Source organism: Myripristis murdjan, chromosome 15, assembly GCF_902150065.1.
Source record: "Myripristis murdjan chromosome 15, fMyrMur1.1, whole genome shotgun sequence".
In the NCBI taxonomy this organism is placed as follows: domain Eukaryota; kingdom Metazoa; phylum Chordata; class Actinopteri; order Holocentriformes; family Holocentridae; genus Myripristis; species Myripristis murdjan.
In genome coordinates, this window is record NC_043994.1 from 30,293,496 (window position 1) to 30,309,051 (window position 15,556).

At 41.6% G+C, this 15,556-nt stretch overlaps 1 protein-coding gene across 1 annotated transcript; it reads left to right on the forward strand.

Moving 5' to 3' along the window:
- Window positions 1–12,482: 12,482 nt before the first annotated feature.
- On the forward strand, window positions 12,483–15,306 carry LOC115372845 (protein phosphatase 1 regulatory subunit 3C-B). Its single transcript, XM_030070999.1, has 2 exons — window positions 12,483–12,682; window positions 13,164–15,306. Exons 1-2 carry the CDS (start codon window positions 12,669–12,671, stop codon window positions 14,191–14,193), a joined length of 1,044 nt encoding a protein of 347 aa, XP_029926859.1. The 5' UTR covers window positions 12,483–12,668; the 3' UTR covers window positions 14,194–15,306.
- The last annotated feature ends 250 nt before the right edge of the window (window positions 15,307–15,556 follow it).

Consider the following 15,556-nt stretch of genomic DNA (forward strand, 5'->3'; position numbering starts at 1 on the left):
CCGTTACTTACTACTAATACTTATAATTATTATTTTACTATCCTGTTCGAAAAATGTGCGAGAAAAAGCGCTGTGTCAATTTTCAAACCGGTCGGACTTTGCAGTTTTTCGTAACTTATCAACATGCATGGAGAATGACTGAGCACAAATTAGAAGAATTGTCTGTGTTCTCCGACGGCAGAGTGGATAGTTTCGCCGCCTGTCGTACAGAAGACCACGGGTTCAATTCCCCATCCTGACTAACTGACATCATTACTTTAAACTGTAATGTATTACTTTTTCAAAGTAACGTGGCCAACACTGACAATGATAGATGAAATTTGACAGCAATGTCCACACTGCAACAGCAATGCAAAAATATGTGCATTAATAAGAGGATTTAAGAAAAGAAAAAAGTAATCATAAAAATTACTTTCCCCAGTAATTGAATTACTCTTCTGCAGCAGTAATTGAGTAGTAATCAAAATTACTTTTTTACAGAAGTAATTAGTAATTGTAACTTATTAGTTTTGTGAGTAATTGGTCCCAACACTGCTTATAATACACATAATCAATACAACGATATCACAATAACAAGGCTCTATTCTTGCTGAGCTTCATGTTTACCACTACAGCCGTGCAGGGGGATCGCGTACGCCGACGATGTTTTCTTGTATCTCGACTTGCGTCCTGTAAGATTCAGCCGGTGTGAACGCTGTGCAGTCGACAGACATCAAACCTGATGCTGTACCCAAGTTTATCAGATCCATGTCGCGCAGTGTGGCTTGCAGTAAACATACGAAACTGCTGAAATCTCACAGTCTGTAGGCGCCATCAGGAAACAAGAGGCTGTTCAGTCCAATGGATGAAGACGCACGTGGGTACAGATTATACAGATTATGACTGATTCTCATGTCCCACAGTCACTGAAGTAAATACCCATTTTTCACAAGCCACAGATCTTCCCAACACTATTTACCCACATATTTACAGGCATGTACGCAGTCTTTGTTTTCACGCATAAGGACTAGAGGAAAGCAAATCTGAAAAGCAACAGCGGAAAATGACTTTTATTGTATGACTGTTATTTTCTCATTTTTGAGTTTGATATTTGTGGCTACTTCATGTATATCAATAATAATATACAAATATTAACATTATAAGGTTATAAAGATTATTAGGTTTAGGTCAGGAGAGGGTTAAAGTTAGAATGAGGTTGAGGTCAGGTAAATTAGATGTGTATGCCAGGTTAGGCAACAAATAAAGTCAATGTCCTCACGAGTATAATTATACAAATATTGGAATGTGTGTGTGTGTGTGTGTGTGTGTGTGTGTGTGTGTGTGTGGTGTCATGGGGGTGTGTGCGGTTCAGGGTTACATTAGGCTGCCTGGATTACAGCCTAGATTCTCCGCGCAGCGAGCTAAACTAAATCATCAAGACCAAGCAGCCAAACAAACATTTATAGCTCTCATTAAATATCACAGGCACGCTGAATAAAAAATAGATAAGGTAACATGCATGATCGTGTGTGTTTGTGCGAACAAGAAATACACATACATGCACACACACACACACGCATGCGTGCACACACACCTCTAATTGTGTCAACAATGCCCCAATATTCACACAGTCCTTCACTTTAGCAAGTCGTTCAGTCTCATCTTCACTGTGCAGATCTGCCAGTGGGATGAGATAATCCCACTTGTTTCTGATGCTGATCAACTTGATTCCAGAATTTTCTTCAATCAAGTGTTATTTTCTTGAGCCTAGTGGCTGGTCTGCCTCATTCTGCCTTGTTTCAACAGATTAATATTTGTTCCCAAGGAAAAAAAAGAATGAATGAATGCCTGTATTGCCATTTATACCAATGGTACAAACAAAATTAAAATGTGATTGTGATTGAAGTGGGATTATCTCAATGACAGATTTTTTTTCTTGTTTGAGGAAAAACAAATTTTTTTTTTTTAGTATTTCAAAAGTGCAAACTGTGTGTGACATGATGGGCTAATGAGCTGGAAATGAAACAAGCTCCTATTCTGTTGAAAACATTTCTTTCTCCACAACGTCTGAATCACCCGGTTAAAATCCTCTCTTTCACTTCCAACCTGACCTTTGGCTCTACATGTGACCTTTAACGGTTTCTGGTTTTAATATTTGCACCTCAGCTTTGACCTTTGACCTCCAGACTCCCTCCAGAGCCGGTAAATATCTGCTCCAGGGGCTGAGATAAAGAGAAATACAGGGAGTGCTCTCTTGATGTCTTTTCACTTGTTGCAGAAAGCGGTATAAATATGTTGTTGTAACCCAGGTCACTAAAACAGAAACAGAATTAAAATCGAGATTTTTAACCCTGAATTTCAGAATAAAGCACTCGTTAACATGGACATCCTTTTTGAGACAAGACGCAACAGGGTTTAAGGGAAATGTGGTTTTCATTTTTAGAACTACACACTTTACTACTACTGCTACTTTACTTTGAAAAAAAAAAAAGATTTGAGACTAAGTGACTTGTTTAGATGGATTTTTTTTTAATTCAGTGCTTTATCCAGCTGCAAATATTTACTTGCTCGCTTATGTAACTGCATTAGGGCTTTAACTGAAATGGGCCTGCAGTCTCTTGATAAGCAATCAAAATATTGAAATACTGAAAACAGAAAAACAAACACTGAATATGTTACAAAAAAAAGTTAGAGGGCGGAACTCATTTCGCAAGCCTTGCATCGGACGGCTTTTCATTCATTTTTACGTTTTCTTTTTTTAATCCATCCATTCATCCATTTCCCATACCTGTTTTAATCTGCTTATTTTATGTAGGATGCAGAATGTAGAATATGTATAAATTATTATGTAGTGTGCATGTTTCTCTGCTTTTTATTTTTCTCTGCATGAAGGTGGCAGCCAAACACTGTGACCAGACTCAACTTCAAAATCCATACCGTCTATCTGAGGTCAGTCTACATTGTCAATATGGCCCAGATCCTCTGCCGGCAGTGGGTCACACGGGGTTTTTAAATATAGAACGACACTTCCAGATCTAAAGTCCAACAAAACACAAGGCGCTGGAGAATCAACATGTACGGGAAAATTAAAGTGCATCTGCATCTGAAAAACATATTAAGGCCAAACAACAACAGAGCAGATCCAAGGCGCTGGTGTCTGGATGAAAAACAAGCACCGTTACAGTGGTCTGGTTTCTCTTTCAAACGTACGACACAGTGAACTACCTTACCTTACATACCTTACATTTTACATATTTTGTCACTGATACGTTTTACTTTAACTGTAATTTTAGTATTCTCTGTTGTCTTTCCTAGTAGACGTTTGAGAAAAGAAGAAGAAAATAAACTATCTTTCTAAATAAATAAATAGTTTCAAAAAATTCCCATATTGGGCATCTGCTGGTTGCATCTTCATTGAAGCGCCATCACACTGATACTAAGAGAAATATTCAAAGCCAAGATGTTAGCCGACATAAACAAACACTTCTGCCGATGCCGTGACTTCACCTGGTACCACCTGATTTGCCCACTAGCCGCCTTTCCACTGTGGCCTAATGCAGCGTGCTGGTCCTGCCGAGGCCAGCGGTGTCTCCCTGGTCTCCTCGGGTCTCTGCCAGCTCCTCGGTGGGGCTGTCCCGCCCAGTTTCCAGCTGCTGAGGGTCCAGAGAATCCCTATGGGCCACACAGAGCTAACCGAGCTCTGAGGCGGAGCTAAGACTAGTGGGCGGGGCTTACCGGACTACAGGCGGGGCTTATCTGGCTGTGGGCGGGGCGACGGTGCAGCTAATCAGTACAGATGTCGGCGCAGCAGCTCACTTTGTAGCAGAAAAATAACGGAGAAAAGAAAAATGGAGAACAAGCGGCAGTCCTGGTCAAACGAGGACATTAAGGCTCTGCTCGCTGTCTGGACAGAGGACAATGTCCAACGCCAAATCCACGCTGTTTGACAAAATGAGGACGTTATGAGATATATAGTGAGAGAGCTGGCAGCAGTGGAGATCCAACACAACCGGACAGGTCTGCTAGATCTGGAGCGGCGCCCAAAGTAGTTCCGTTCACGTAGCCCGGTCTGCAGACTTTAACCACTCGCGTGCATTCAAACGGAGGCGGCGCGTGATGGGCGGGTTATAGGGCCAGACTGCAGGGCTTTCAGCACGACAGTGGAAACGCAAGTGTTTTTTTTGGGGAGGGGGGGGGGGTTCTCGTGGTTTCAGGCTGCGGCCCCCTCGCTCGCAGTGGCACGACAGACGAAAGCCGGCTACTCGTTTTCTACGGCCGTAGCCCGGCTTTGTGAGCACAAACGACGCGTTCGCTCGACGGGACGCGAGGTCGACTTTACGGCGACACGGGCACGTCCGTCAACACAGCCGTGAAATAAAGCTCTGAAAAGTCGATCATAAACACATCTGACTGTACAAAATCAGTCGTAAACAAGATGAGGGCCTTTTCTCCTCTTTCCGATCAGGACTTTAGCCGGCCCTGACTTAACATGTGTCTGTGAACTTTGTAACTGGACGCTGCCGCCAGAAAAAAGACATTGACCCCCCAGAAATACCAGCCAGCGGCCAGCTGGGCAGCAGCCCGAGGGTAGGCAGGGCCACCTGTCCCACCGCCCTGTGTGTGTGTGTGTGTGTGTGTGTGTGTGTGTGTGTGTGTAAAGTCAAGGTAAAATATATGTGCATCATTTTTTTTAAATAGATACATTTTTTTTTGCATGCAGGCATTCATGTGTGTGCATATGAATGTGTTTGAGTGTTTATCTGTATCTCGGTGTGGATTTCCTTACAATGTTGGAAAGAAAATATTCAAATGAGGGGAAAAATCTAGATAATTTGTAAGCTCAGAGACATTTTTTTTTCTCCCAGCGTTCATCAGAGGAAGGGAAACAGATATCTGTCAGGTACAGGTGTGAGATCCATTAATTATGTAGTTAAGGCAGTTTTAAAAAGAAAGGTAATATTCTGAGAAGGTTTACCAATACTGGCTCCATAATTTATTTGTTCCTTACAACGGCACTAATATGCTGTCATACCTATACCTCCAGGATAGAGAAATTCAGTTTTTTATTCATTTCTTTTTTAGTAAGTTAAAGTTCAGGGTCCTTTATTTTAAGCTGCCTCACATGGTGCAGATAAAGCACAGTCGAATGCAGCTTGGAGCTCCAGGAAGATAAAACGCTCCTCATCCTCGTTCCCGGCTGCTCTGTGAATTCCTGCTTTCCTGCCGTTTTGCCTTCAGATGACCCAGATTACGAGGCGCTGCAGGTAGCAGTTCTAAAATACTAAAACCACATTTCCCATAAACCCTGTTGCTTCTCATCACAAAAAGGACGTTCCTACACAAATCTCCGTGGTTTGGTCTCACATTCAGTGTTAAAAATCCTGTTTGTGACATTAACCCTTTGCTGCACACGTGACTGGAACCTTCACTCGTCCATGAGTCGGTCAAGAATGACTTGTTTTAGATTTAATGTTTTTAAATCATCCAAGACGAATATTTTCATCCTTCTAGCTGAACTTTATTAACCAGACATATGTGATGTGCAGGACAGTGATTCATAATTTAAAACAGGGTTATTTGTTGTTAACAGGTGTATACTTGCCATCAAATCAAACTAGCGACCCACCCACTGAAAGGGCTACCAAACTAACTTTGCACTTAGGCTGCAGGTTGGAGGCCAGGAAGAAAATCTAGAATAAATGTTTTAGGCCAGTCGCCTCGGCATCTCCACCTCTGTCTTTATTCTGTCTACAAAAACGCACAACCAACCTTTAATAACCCTGAAAAACTGTTTGGAATAATATCATACAAATAAACATACTACTATTATTATTATTACTAACCTGCTAACGTAGCTACATGGCATTAGCTGGCTGTCTAGAAAGACTGATTTGATGATTATATATTAAAAAAAATGATTATATATATAAAAAAAATACATACAGTGGTACTACAGTGGTAATAAATGAGCCGTGTTATGCAACTGTTGTCCATTTAGTGTCACAAAAAAGTTCATGCAGTTAAAAAGATGTATATGATACAGATGATACTGATGGGATATTTTTTCTTACAAGAAATGTGTAAAATAGTGTTTTAAATTTAAAGTATGTTACAACAATAAACAGGTATTATACTTGTATTTAAGGATCAAATTTTCTCCTACGAGTCCAAAGGAAAAGCATTTTTGACCCACTTATGGAAACTTGGGTCGTAATGAATGAAATGAATAAAAAAGTACAAAAAGTGAATGAAAAATTTGAACAAGGCGGTATCAAAAACAAGATTTTTCAGGAAAACCCACGACAACATGACAAGGTGAAATATTTTGACCCACTTGTGTATCTAAGGGTTAAAACTCCCAGAAAAAATCCTGAAACAACTGAAAGAGTCATCACGTGGTTGTATAATACTTTATTTTGTTATGTATTTCGCTCTTTTATATAAACTAATTTTTTGCTGCCACTGAAACAAATTTTAACACCAGTACTTTCACTCTCATCAGAACTTTTACTTGACTGGACTTTATTTGTCATTTTGATGTTTTATTTTTAGCTGATTAAATAAAGGAGGAGAGTAAAATGAAAATGACAGGAAGCGATGGATGGCAGGAACACAGCTCTATTTTTACAGCGGCTGTGTGTGCTGTTACAAGCCTGTCTGCAGCATGTCAGCGTGTGTGTGTGTGTGTGTGTGTGTGTGTGTGGGGAGGAAAAAAAAGAGTAAATAATCTGAGCTGTCATCGTCTCAAGAAAAGTCCAAGTCATGTGACGGCTCTCATCCAATCACGGGACAGGACGGACTCTCCTGATCGGTCCTGTCGGTGAACCCGGGAGTGGTTGCTACGTGAACGGTAGCCATGCCAACTGGCTCGCTCGGGACAGAGACACGAGCCAGGGGTGTCACAATCCCTCTCTCTCTCTCTCTCTCTCTCTCTCTCTCTCTCTCTCTCTCTCTCTCTCTCTCTCTCTCTCTCTCTCTCTTTCTTGCTTTGTGATCAGCCAGGTATCTGTTGCAATGCTGCCCTTTCCAAAGAGAGAGAGTGACAGAAAGAAGAGAGAGAGGGAGAGAGAGAGAGAGAGAGAGGGGTATTTTTAGAGAAACTGACATGCAGAGTTTACTCTCCTCTGTTTGACATTTCTCTGTTCTCCCCCAGGATGAAAATGTTTCATCTGCCGCAAACCCTTAAATGCAATACACAGTGTATTTAAGTGCAATACGCATTTTATTTGTTAAGGATATATGTCATTATTTTATTGTAGTTTCATATTTATTGGGTGGGTGCATGTCTCTCTTTAATTGACTTATTCAATTGCATTGATCAGAGGTAGCGCTCCTGATTTTGTTGTATTTGAACAATGACAAATCTTTAAAAAAAAAAAAAAACATCTGTTGTAAGTTGAACAGAGGGAAAAACCACCATTGCTCTTGAAACACACTTTGTCAGGAACAGTTTTGCAGCTGCACTATAAAAAAAAAAAAAAAAAAAAAAAACACTGTTTACAACTCTAAAATCTTGTTTTTCTAACCAACAAAGTAAAAAAAAAAAAAAAAAAAAATCTGCCAGCCACTTGTTCCCAGTGCACAACAAACATCTTGGACATTTTTTTAAGTCGACTTTCTAAAGCTGGGAATTAAATTCTGTGTTTGAAAGAGCAAAACGTGACATAACGTTACTGAGCTCAGCAGCTTGATCACATCCACTGTTTTACCTCTTCAGCTAACGGACTTAAAGAGCAATGTGTCCAACATGTCTGATGATATTTCATAATGATTTACGCCTTTCCCTTTGTATCATGTAACACTGTTACACAGTAACATTAGCTGTCTTATTGTTGGTCAATGTTAATGTTAGCTGTTGTCTGACGGTAGCCACCAGGTGATCAAATATGTTGTTTTACTTTGAAATTTGACCCGACTTTCCGTTGTTTCCTCAGCTGCTGATCAGTCGGGAAGCAGTGAAACGATGTCTGATTCCCTATGTTTATAAAATCGTTTATAACTTTTATTTTTTACTCTGCAAACATTTACTGTCGTCTGCCTTCTTTTTTGTCTGCATTGTTCTCATATAGGGTGTCAACATTTTTGGGGTCGACGCAGTTTTAGAAGATTTTTGAGCTTCGGTGCCTCAGTGACCTTCACCAGGCCTCCGTGGACAGTATCTCATGAAGGTTATTGAAAGGAGTTCACTACAGTGAGCCAGAGAGGGCAGTGTTACACCTCGGTGAGTTAGGGGAAGAAAATAACAGACAGAAACAGGAAAAGAGTGTGCGGCTTCTAACACATCGGGAGACGAAACATGCAAAGCCAAGAATGTGAAAGTCCTCACGGCCCAAGAGAGCAAAAGTCTTAAGAAAGTGAAAGTCATAGAAGAAGACGGAGTGAATTTGACCTTGTGTTAGTCAGAGCTTGACCTTGTGTTAGTTACAGCGGTACAACTTAACTAAAGGAAGATGGTCACCGTGTGGTTATGTGTCTCATGTCTTTCAGTTTTGGCCCCGCCCACGAGAGTCCGCTCAGTGAGGAGCAAAATGTTTGGATTTGCATTTTAATCACAAATATTATTTTACTTGCAATAAAACCTGTTTTGACTGGAGTGCTGGTTGCAGACTTTTTCTGTTTGATTTCAAAACAAAGAGACAAAAAAAAACAACAAAAAAAACACTGACAACAAAGTTTATCGAAGGTCATCGTATCCAAGAAGGTGCCGTGCAGCTGGGAGCTCCTTGAATTAACTATCACATCTGTGTGCAGAACCCCAATTCACAGAGCCAGACACTGCACCGCACCATGTTGTGCAATATTTTGTAAAATAATGCGACGTGTCGTGTCTGTGCTGTCACTGGAGGGTCATGTTTGTATATAGAAGGTGCATATGTCATGTCAATAATCATATCTCTTTGTAGTTACACAAATTTACAGTGCGATTTGAAATACTGCTGTCTTGCAGTGCAGTACTTTTGCAGAATAATGCCACACCCCATGTCTGTATTAACACTTTAACCCTTTGGTGCATAGCAGTCATTACAGTGGACAGCTGTTTAAAAGTCATTTTCTCCTAAATGCAGTGGTTTCTATGGTGGAATTGCATATCAGCTGTTAGAGTGCTCTCTGCTGCTCCCCTCCATTGAGGTTTATGCAGAGACTGTCAGTTCTTGTTGCTGAAAACATATTAATACTAGCATCATGACATGGTAATACCAGTCCTGCATCCTTAAAGAAGTGTGGAGACTCACAAAAGTGTTCATGCCCTAAGAAGAGTAAAAACACATAAGAAAAAAATCTGAGCTCAGGCTTTCATAATTCATGCATCAAAGGGTTAAGGTCATATTTGATCATATCTGGATGTTTATTTAATGTGAAACATACATATAGTGCATACAATGTATAGTTTTATATGTTATCTTGTATCATTTTTCAGTCTCTTTCCTCTGTTCTGCTCTATTTCTTGTGAGCTGATTTAATGCGCAAATTTCAATAAAGTCCATCTTATATGAATTATTTAACTACTTACACATCTCTCTCTCTCTCTCTCTCTCTCTCTCACACACACACACACACACACACACACAGGCTCTTACTTCCCTCTGAGTGATTAGCACACTAACATGTTGTCACTGGTTTGTTTTGGAAATGTTGAAATGTTGAAATATTGATTATGGATATGATGCTCTGCTGCTGAGACATGACAGTAAATTCTGATCGTGTGTGATGGTGATTTACTCTCCCTGTGGTTTGACTGTAGAAACTGATCCAGGTTGTGAAAGTCCTAAACAGATCCCATGTCTTCTTTCTTTCTTTTTATTTAATTTCATTTCTTTCATTGGACCCAGAAAGCAGCATCTTGGCAAGAAGAGAAAAAAAAATGTCAGCACGCAACAAAACTCCAACTCCAACTCCAACTTCTCCTCTGGGTTTGATTTGACGATAAAGCAGCACATGAATGCAGCAGCTGACTCGCAGACACAGACACAGTTGTGGCAAAAAAAGAAAAATAATAATTAAAAAAAAAAAAAAGACTATAACTGTCTGATGGAAATCATGGAAATCTACCTCGGGGTCATCACCAAAATCCAATAAAAGTTGCACAGAAACAACACACAGTGGATGTCAATCAATCAATCAATGAAACATCTGTATAAGTTAACCAAACAAATAAATTCTGATTTGTTTGGTTTTCCTGATCAAACATTTACGAAACACACTGAAACTTCGGCAGGGTCCTTTAATTTGCATTATTTAGCTTTATTATTGTTCCATTATGTGTCTCCATGTTGTTTTATCGTTTACCTCATGGCCCTTTTACATCTGTTACCGTGTTATTGTCTGCAGAGCGAGGCCGGAGACAGGAAAAGAGACTCTGATGCTGATGTTCAGGCCGAGACGCCCACGCAGACGAGGCTGTTGTCTCTGCGATCATGTGAGGACGGCGTGCTCGAGCCGCAGGTCTGAAGTCCACAGGGGGGAAACCCTTCAGCAGCGGGAGGACAACTCATCTCCGCTGTCCTCCATCCTCTCCTCTTGTCCGCTGTGGCGTTTGACTCGCATACGTGTCTCTCAGTGCGGTCTGGATAAGATAAATCAATCAGTTTAGTCTCAAAATATATATTCAAACATCATATAATCTCTGTTGAATTTGGATGGAAACAGTCAATCAAGACACTGCTAACATTCAAGAGACTTACACAGCACACATAAAGGATACAGGAAAAAAAAAAAAAAAAAAAATCCATCTGAACTGCTCATTTAGTCTCAAAGCCTCTAAGTGTGATGTGATAATCCCACTTGTGTCCAGTGCAGTTTCACTCAAGATTTCCTTTTTTTTTCTTTCTTTCTTTTTTTTTTTTTTTTTTTTTTTTTTTTTTTATAAATCTGTTAAAAAAGGTACAACAATGCAGATCAGCCACGGGATCAAGAAAATTATTCAAGAAAATTATAGAAAATGTTGATTAGCACTGGAAGCAAATGGGATTATCTCATCCCACTGGCAGATTTTTCAATATAATTTCAACACTAAACATATAAATGACTTATAAACATGCAGATTTCTTATACGTGAGAAGGAGCGAGCCTTATTAAGAGGTAAGAAACTCACATATTCAATTATTATCGTTATTATTAGCTTTAAAATACACAAATCAAAGTCAAATGGCAGAAATAGATAAGACTTTAATAAAAATATTCCCGTCCAGATGAAGTCGACTTTGATGTTTGCAGGGATAATGTTTAACCCGCAGCCATGCTCCAGATCAATAGAGCAAAGAGAGAGTTAAGCTTTAAAAATAGCAGCTTTGTCAACAAATGAAGAAGTCAAAACAGCAACACACAGCTGTGGCCAGAGCAGGGATGACACATTTAAATCAGTTCAAACCTTTAAATTGATTGATTTTTGTTAGTTATTATTATTATTCACGTTAAAAACTCCCACATCGGAGCATCAGGCGTATCAATGTCAAGCATCTCCATAAGATAAATAAGTAAATAAATTATTGATAATACTGAATTTAATCTGCCCTGATCTGCAGACCAGATTATAAATAAAACGGCGAGCTCACAGTGTCATCCCAGATTATGTTATTTATGTGTGAGGTGCTGAAAGGTTGTCAAAATAATCAAATCAGATCAAATCTAAAGATCCTTTTCATTTTTCAACTCCGTAATACACATCAAATTCATTGAACTTGGACGAAAGTCAGGCAATAAGTTAAATATTGTCATTTTGACGGCCATGAACATTTTATTTTATTTTTTAACTGTAATAAAATGGCTTGCTCCACACCAAACTTTTTTTTTTTTTTTTCCAATTTTGTCTCTATGGTGTTTTTGATAGGAAGAAATTAATCCTTAAAAGCGTCTCATCACTGATTTTTATAGTTTAGCACCTCAAAATAGGATGAGATTTTTCTTCTTTTGGTTCCCCAACTGAGCCCCAGTGACAGGACCAGATTAAAAAATTTCAAATGTGAGACATCGGACTTTTGCCAAACATGACATTTTACTAAATGAGGGAATGTACAAAATCAAAACAGAAACTATTATAATGTAAAGTCGTCATACAATGAAAGTCTATTTCTGATAAAGGGGGATTGAGCGGGGTCCAGGTAGAAAAACACCAATAATCCAAGTACTGGATTAAAGTTGGTGTCTCAAAACACTGGAGGAAGAAGGATCATCTTAATTCTGAGATTTGTTTTGGGGAATCCCAGTTGGGAAAATGCCTCTAATCTCCTCAGTGGATTACAGCACACAGCCATGCTGGTGAGTAATCTGAAGATCATGTCTGACACCAGCAGGGGTCCATCATGTTTCTCAAATAGCAGCTGTGTCAGCGTGAGGCATCCCAGGCACACTCAACACTCCCCTGTCAGCTGGACGTCACCCAGCTCAGCCTCCGGCCCATTGGTTGGAGCCAAACCCCACAAACTTTTCATTGGCTGTCAGAAGGACCATATGACAAAATATGCAAATTGTCTCTAAGAGGCAGTTGAAATCGCTGACTGCTGAGCGATGTGGCACTGAGAGAGAGGAAGAGAGCAAAGAGAGCGGCCGAAAGCAGAAAGGGGGAGTGACTGCTCAGGGCTTCAGAGCCGGATCATGAACATTTAGGAAACGCTGCAGTCGAGATTTCAAGAGTCAGAGGGATCTGAGCCTTTCAGCAACTTCACCTTTTTCCTCTTGCAACTGTTATTTCCATGAGTGCTGCAAGGTAAGCATCAAAGCAAACTTAGATTAAAGTTCTGCAACACCGATGCACGACATGTCCACTTTGACAAGAGACGATAAAAAATTGCATTTCTTCATAGCGTTTCCAGATAATGCATAAGTGTGGTAATTTTTGCTGTTTGCATAATTATGCTGTGATAAAACAGAGGCACATTTTGTCAGACGTTAAGTAATCACAATGTGGCAACATATTACTGTTTACAGAAGTGACATGAAGTGAGTTTCAATCAGTGGGAACTTTCTGAAAGTCAAAGGAAAAGACACGCTCTGTAAAACCTGCATACAGTAGCCACTGTTCTAACCTCTCTCCACCTCCCTCTCTCTCTCTCTCTCTCTCTCTCTCTCTTTCCACCTCCCTCCATTTCTCTCGCACTTTCCTTCTCTTCCCATCTCTTGCTCTCCGTCCCTCCCTCTTTCCTCCCTCCCTTGGTTTTTCTCTCCTTTTCCAACTCTGTCTGCCTCAGCGTTCTCCAGTCGTTCAGCCCATCAGCAATGCCAGGCCCAGTGATGCCGATGGACGTGGCAATGAGGTTCTACATCAGCCACTCTCCGCCTCCCCTCCGTGGCTTCCTCAGCTCCTATGAGGACCTGCAGCGGGCCAAGAACCGGGTCAACCAGACCCAGAACCACAGCCACCACCAGCAGCTGTACAAGCCCCTGCGGCCCTGCCTCAGCACCCAGCAGAAAGCTGTGGATGATGGAAGCTGCGTGGGCTGGAGCAACGCCAAGGCCGGCGCCAACAAGAAGAGAGTGGTGTTCGCCGACTCCAAGGGCATGTCGCTCACCGCCATCCACGTCTTCTCCAAGTTCGACGACGAGCCGTACCGGAGCAGGAGCTGCGGGGGAATCACGGAGGAGCTGCAGTTCGACATGTCGGACCTGGAAAGTGCCACGATGGACCTAAAGATCAGCTCAGTGCGCAGCCTGGCGCTGGACTTTAAGCAGCCCTCGGCGGACTACCTGGACTTCCGGAACCGCCTGATTAAGAACTCAGTCTGCCTGGAGAACTGCTCGCTGCAGGAGCGCTCGCTGACCGGCACCATCAAGGTCCGCAACCTCGGCTTCGAGAAGGCGGTGCAGGTCCGCGTCACGTTCGACTCGTGGGTCACCTACACCGACATCGACGGCACCTTCATGAACAACGTCTACGGATGCCAGGACAGTGACACGTTCGCGTTCGTGCTGGAGCTGCCCACCTACATCCCGCCACAGAACCAGGTCGAGTTCTGCATCTGCTTCAAGGCCCAGGGCCAGACGTACTGGGACAATAACGACGGCAAGAACTACATCCTGAAGCACGTCGGCTGGAATGGGCAGGACCTGACTCAGCCTCCGACCTGTGGTGACCAGAAGAAATCAACAGAGCACAAAAATGGGGGCATCAAGCTGCTGGAGATGGAGTTTGATCAGTTTGGCAGCCCCCGCACATCCAGTGGACTCTTCCCTGGCTGGCAGAGCTGGGGTCAAATCGATAACAGCGTGCCTTATTGGTGAAAACATCGGGAAGTTTGCTGGAACAAGATGACAACAGATGCTGACGGGGCATTGAACACAGCTGCGGGGCTGAGCTGCTGTTGGCTCTGAGCCAGAAACTAAAACGAAGCAGACAAACTCAGGCCTTCGTGCAGACTTTATAAGAGGAAGTGCACAGCCGAAACTTCACTGTAATGTGGTCAGCTGACCTCCACTTTGCTGTAATGCGGTCGTTCGACCAGCAAGATGCGACGAACTGTGGTTGGAGGAGGAAATCTGTCATGTTTCTCATTTTACTCTTTTGTAAAGTAGTGAGGTGCCTTCTCAATACGCCTGCCTGTTTTCAATCCTCACTAAAAAATAAAATACTATATTGTAACAATCCATAGCAAATGTAACGCCTTTTCGAGGGCACAATGTAATGTGTGACTATGCACTGATTGAGATGTCCCTCTCAATGTGATATGTGTAAACTGAAATGGCGAAAACGGTGCCGGTAAGTCCTTCATATTGAAGGGAATGTACGGGGAGTACCACGGTGCCAAAACACGCCTCAGCCGAAAGGAATACAGCTAATTCATTTCAAATGCACACTAAACCCTTGAGACCTTAAAGAGATCACGTTTGATTCAAAGTGGCCTTAAATCTAATTTGAGTCATGTAGCCCTTTTCTCTGCCTCCTTTCTTCATGCATACATTGTACATGTGTATTCTAAATATCTGATGCAATATATGTGGATGATGCAAGTGTGTAACTTTGGTGAAGGCGCAACCAAGGAACCGAGCTGCTGTCAACAGGAGAGACTCTGCATGTGATTGGTTGTCTTGGACGAGGAAGACGCTTGTACATTTTTGTGACGGACGACACACAAATGATCCATGTTGACTTCATTTCGATGATGGAAATGCCGAATGTTCTCTTATTTGTTTTCCAAAAGTGCAATTCTGTGATGAGCGTATGTGTGTGGCTGAAAGAGGATATATCTTTTTTTCTTACTGTGAAGATCGGACTGTGCCCCGGTGTTTGTGTGTGTCATTTGAAGGTGTGTGTGTGTGTTGACATGCACACACGTGGGTGTGTGTGCAGAGTTGTGTATTTCTCTTTCAGAAATAAATTTCTATATTTGTGCTAAATGTCATTGACTCATGACCCTTTTGTTATAATCACATTTGGAGTGGTTTTCACACACTGAAACACACTGAACCCTCACCGGTCGAGGGAAACTTGTAGTAATGTCACCTGAGATAAAAATAATTTAAACAGCGAGATGTGCATAGCAACATTTACAGTAGTAGTAGCTGGATCAGTCCCCATAAAACAAATTAATCTTAGTATCTCATGCATGCACACACTGACCCCCCTCTCTCCACACACACACACACA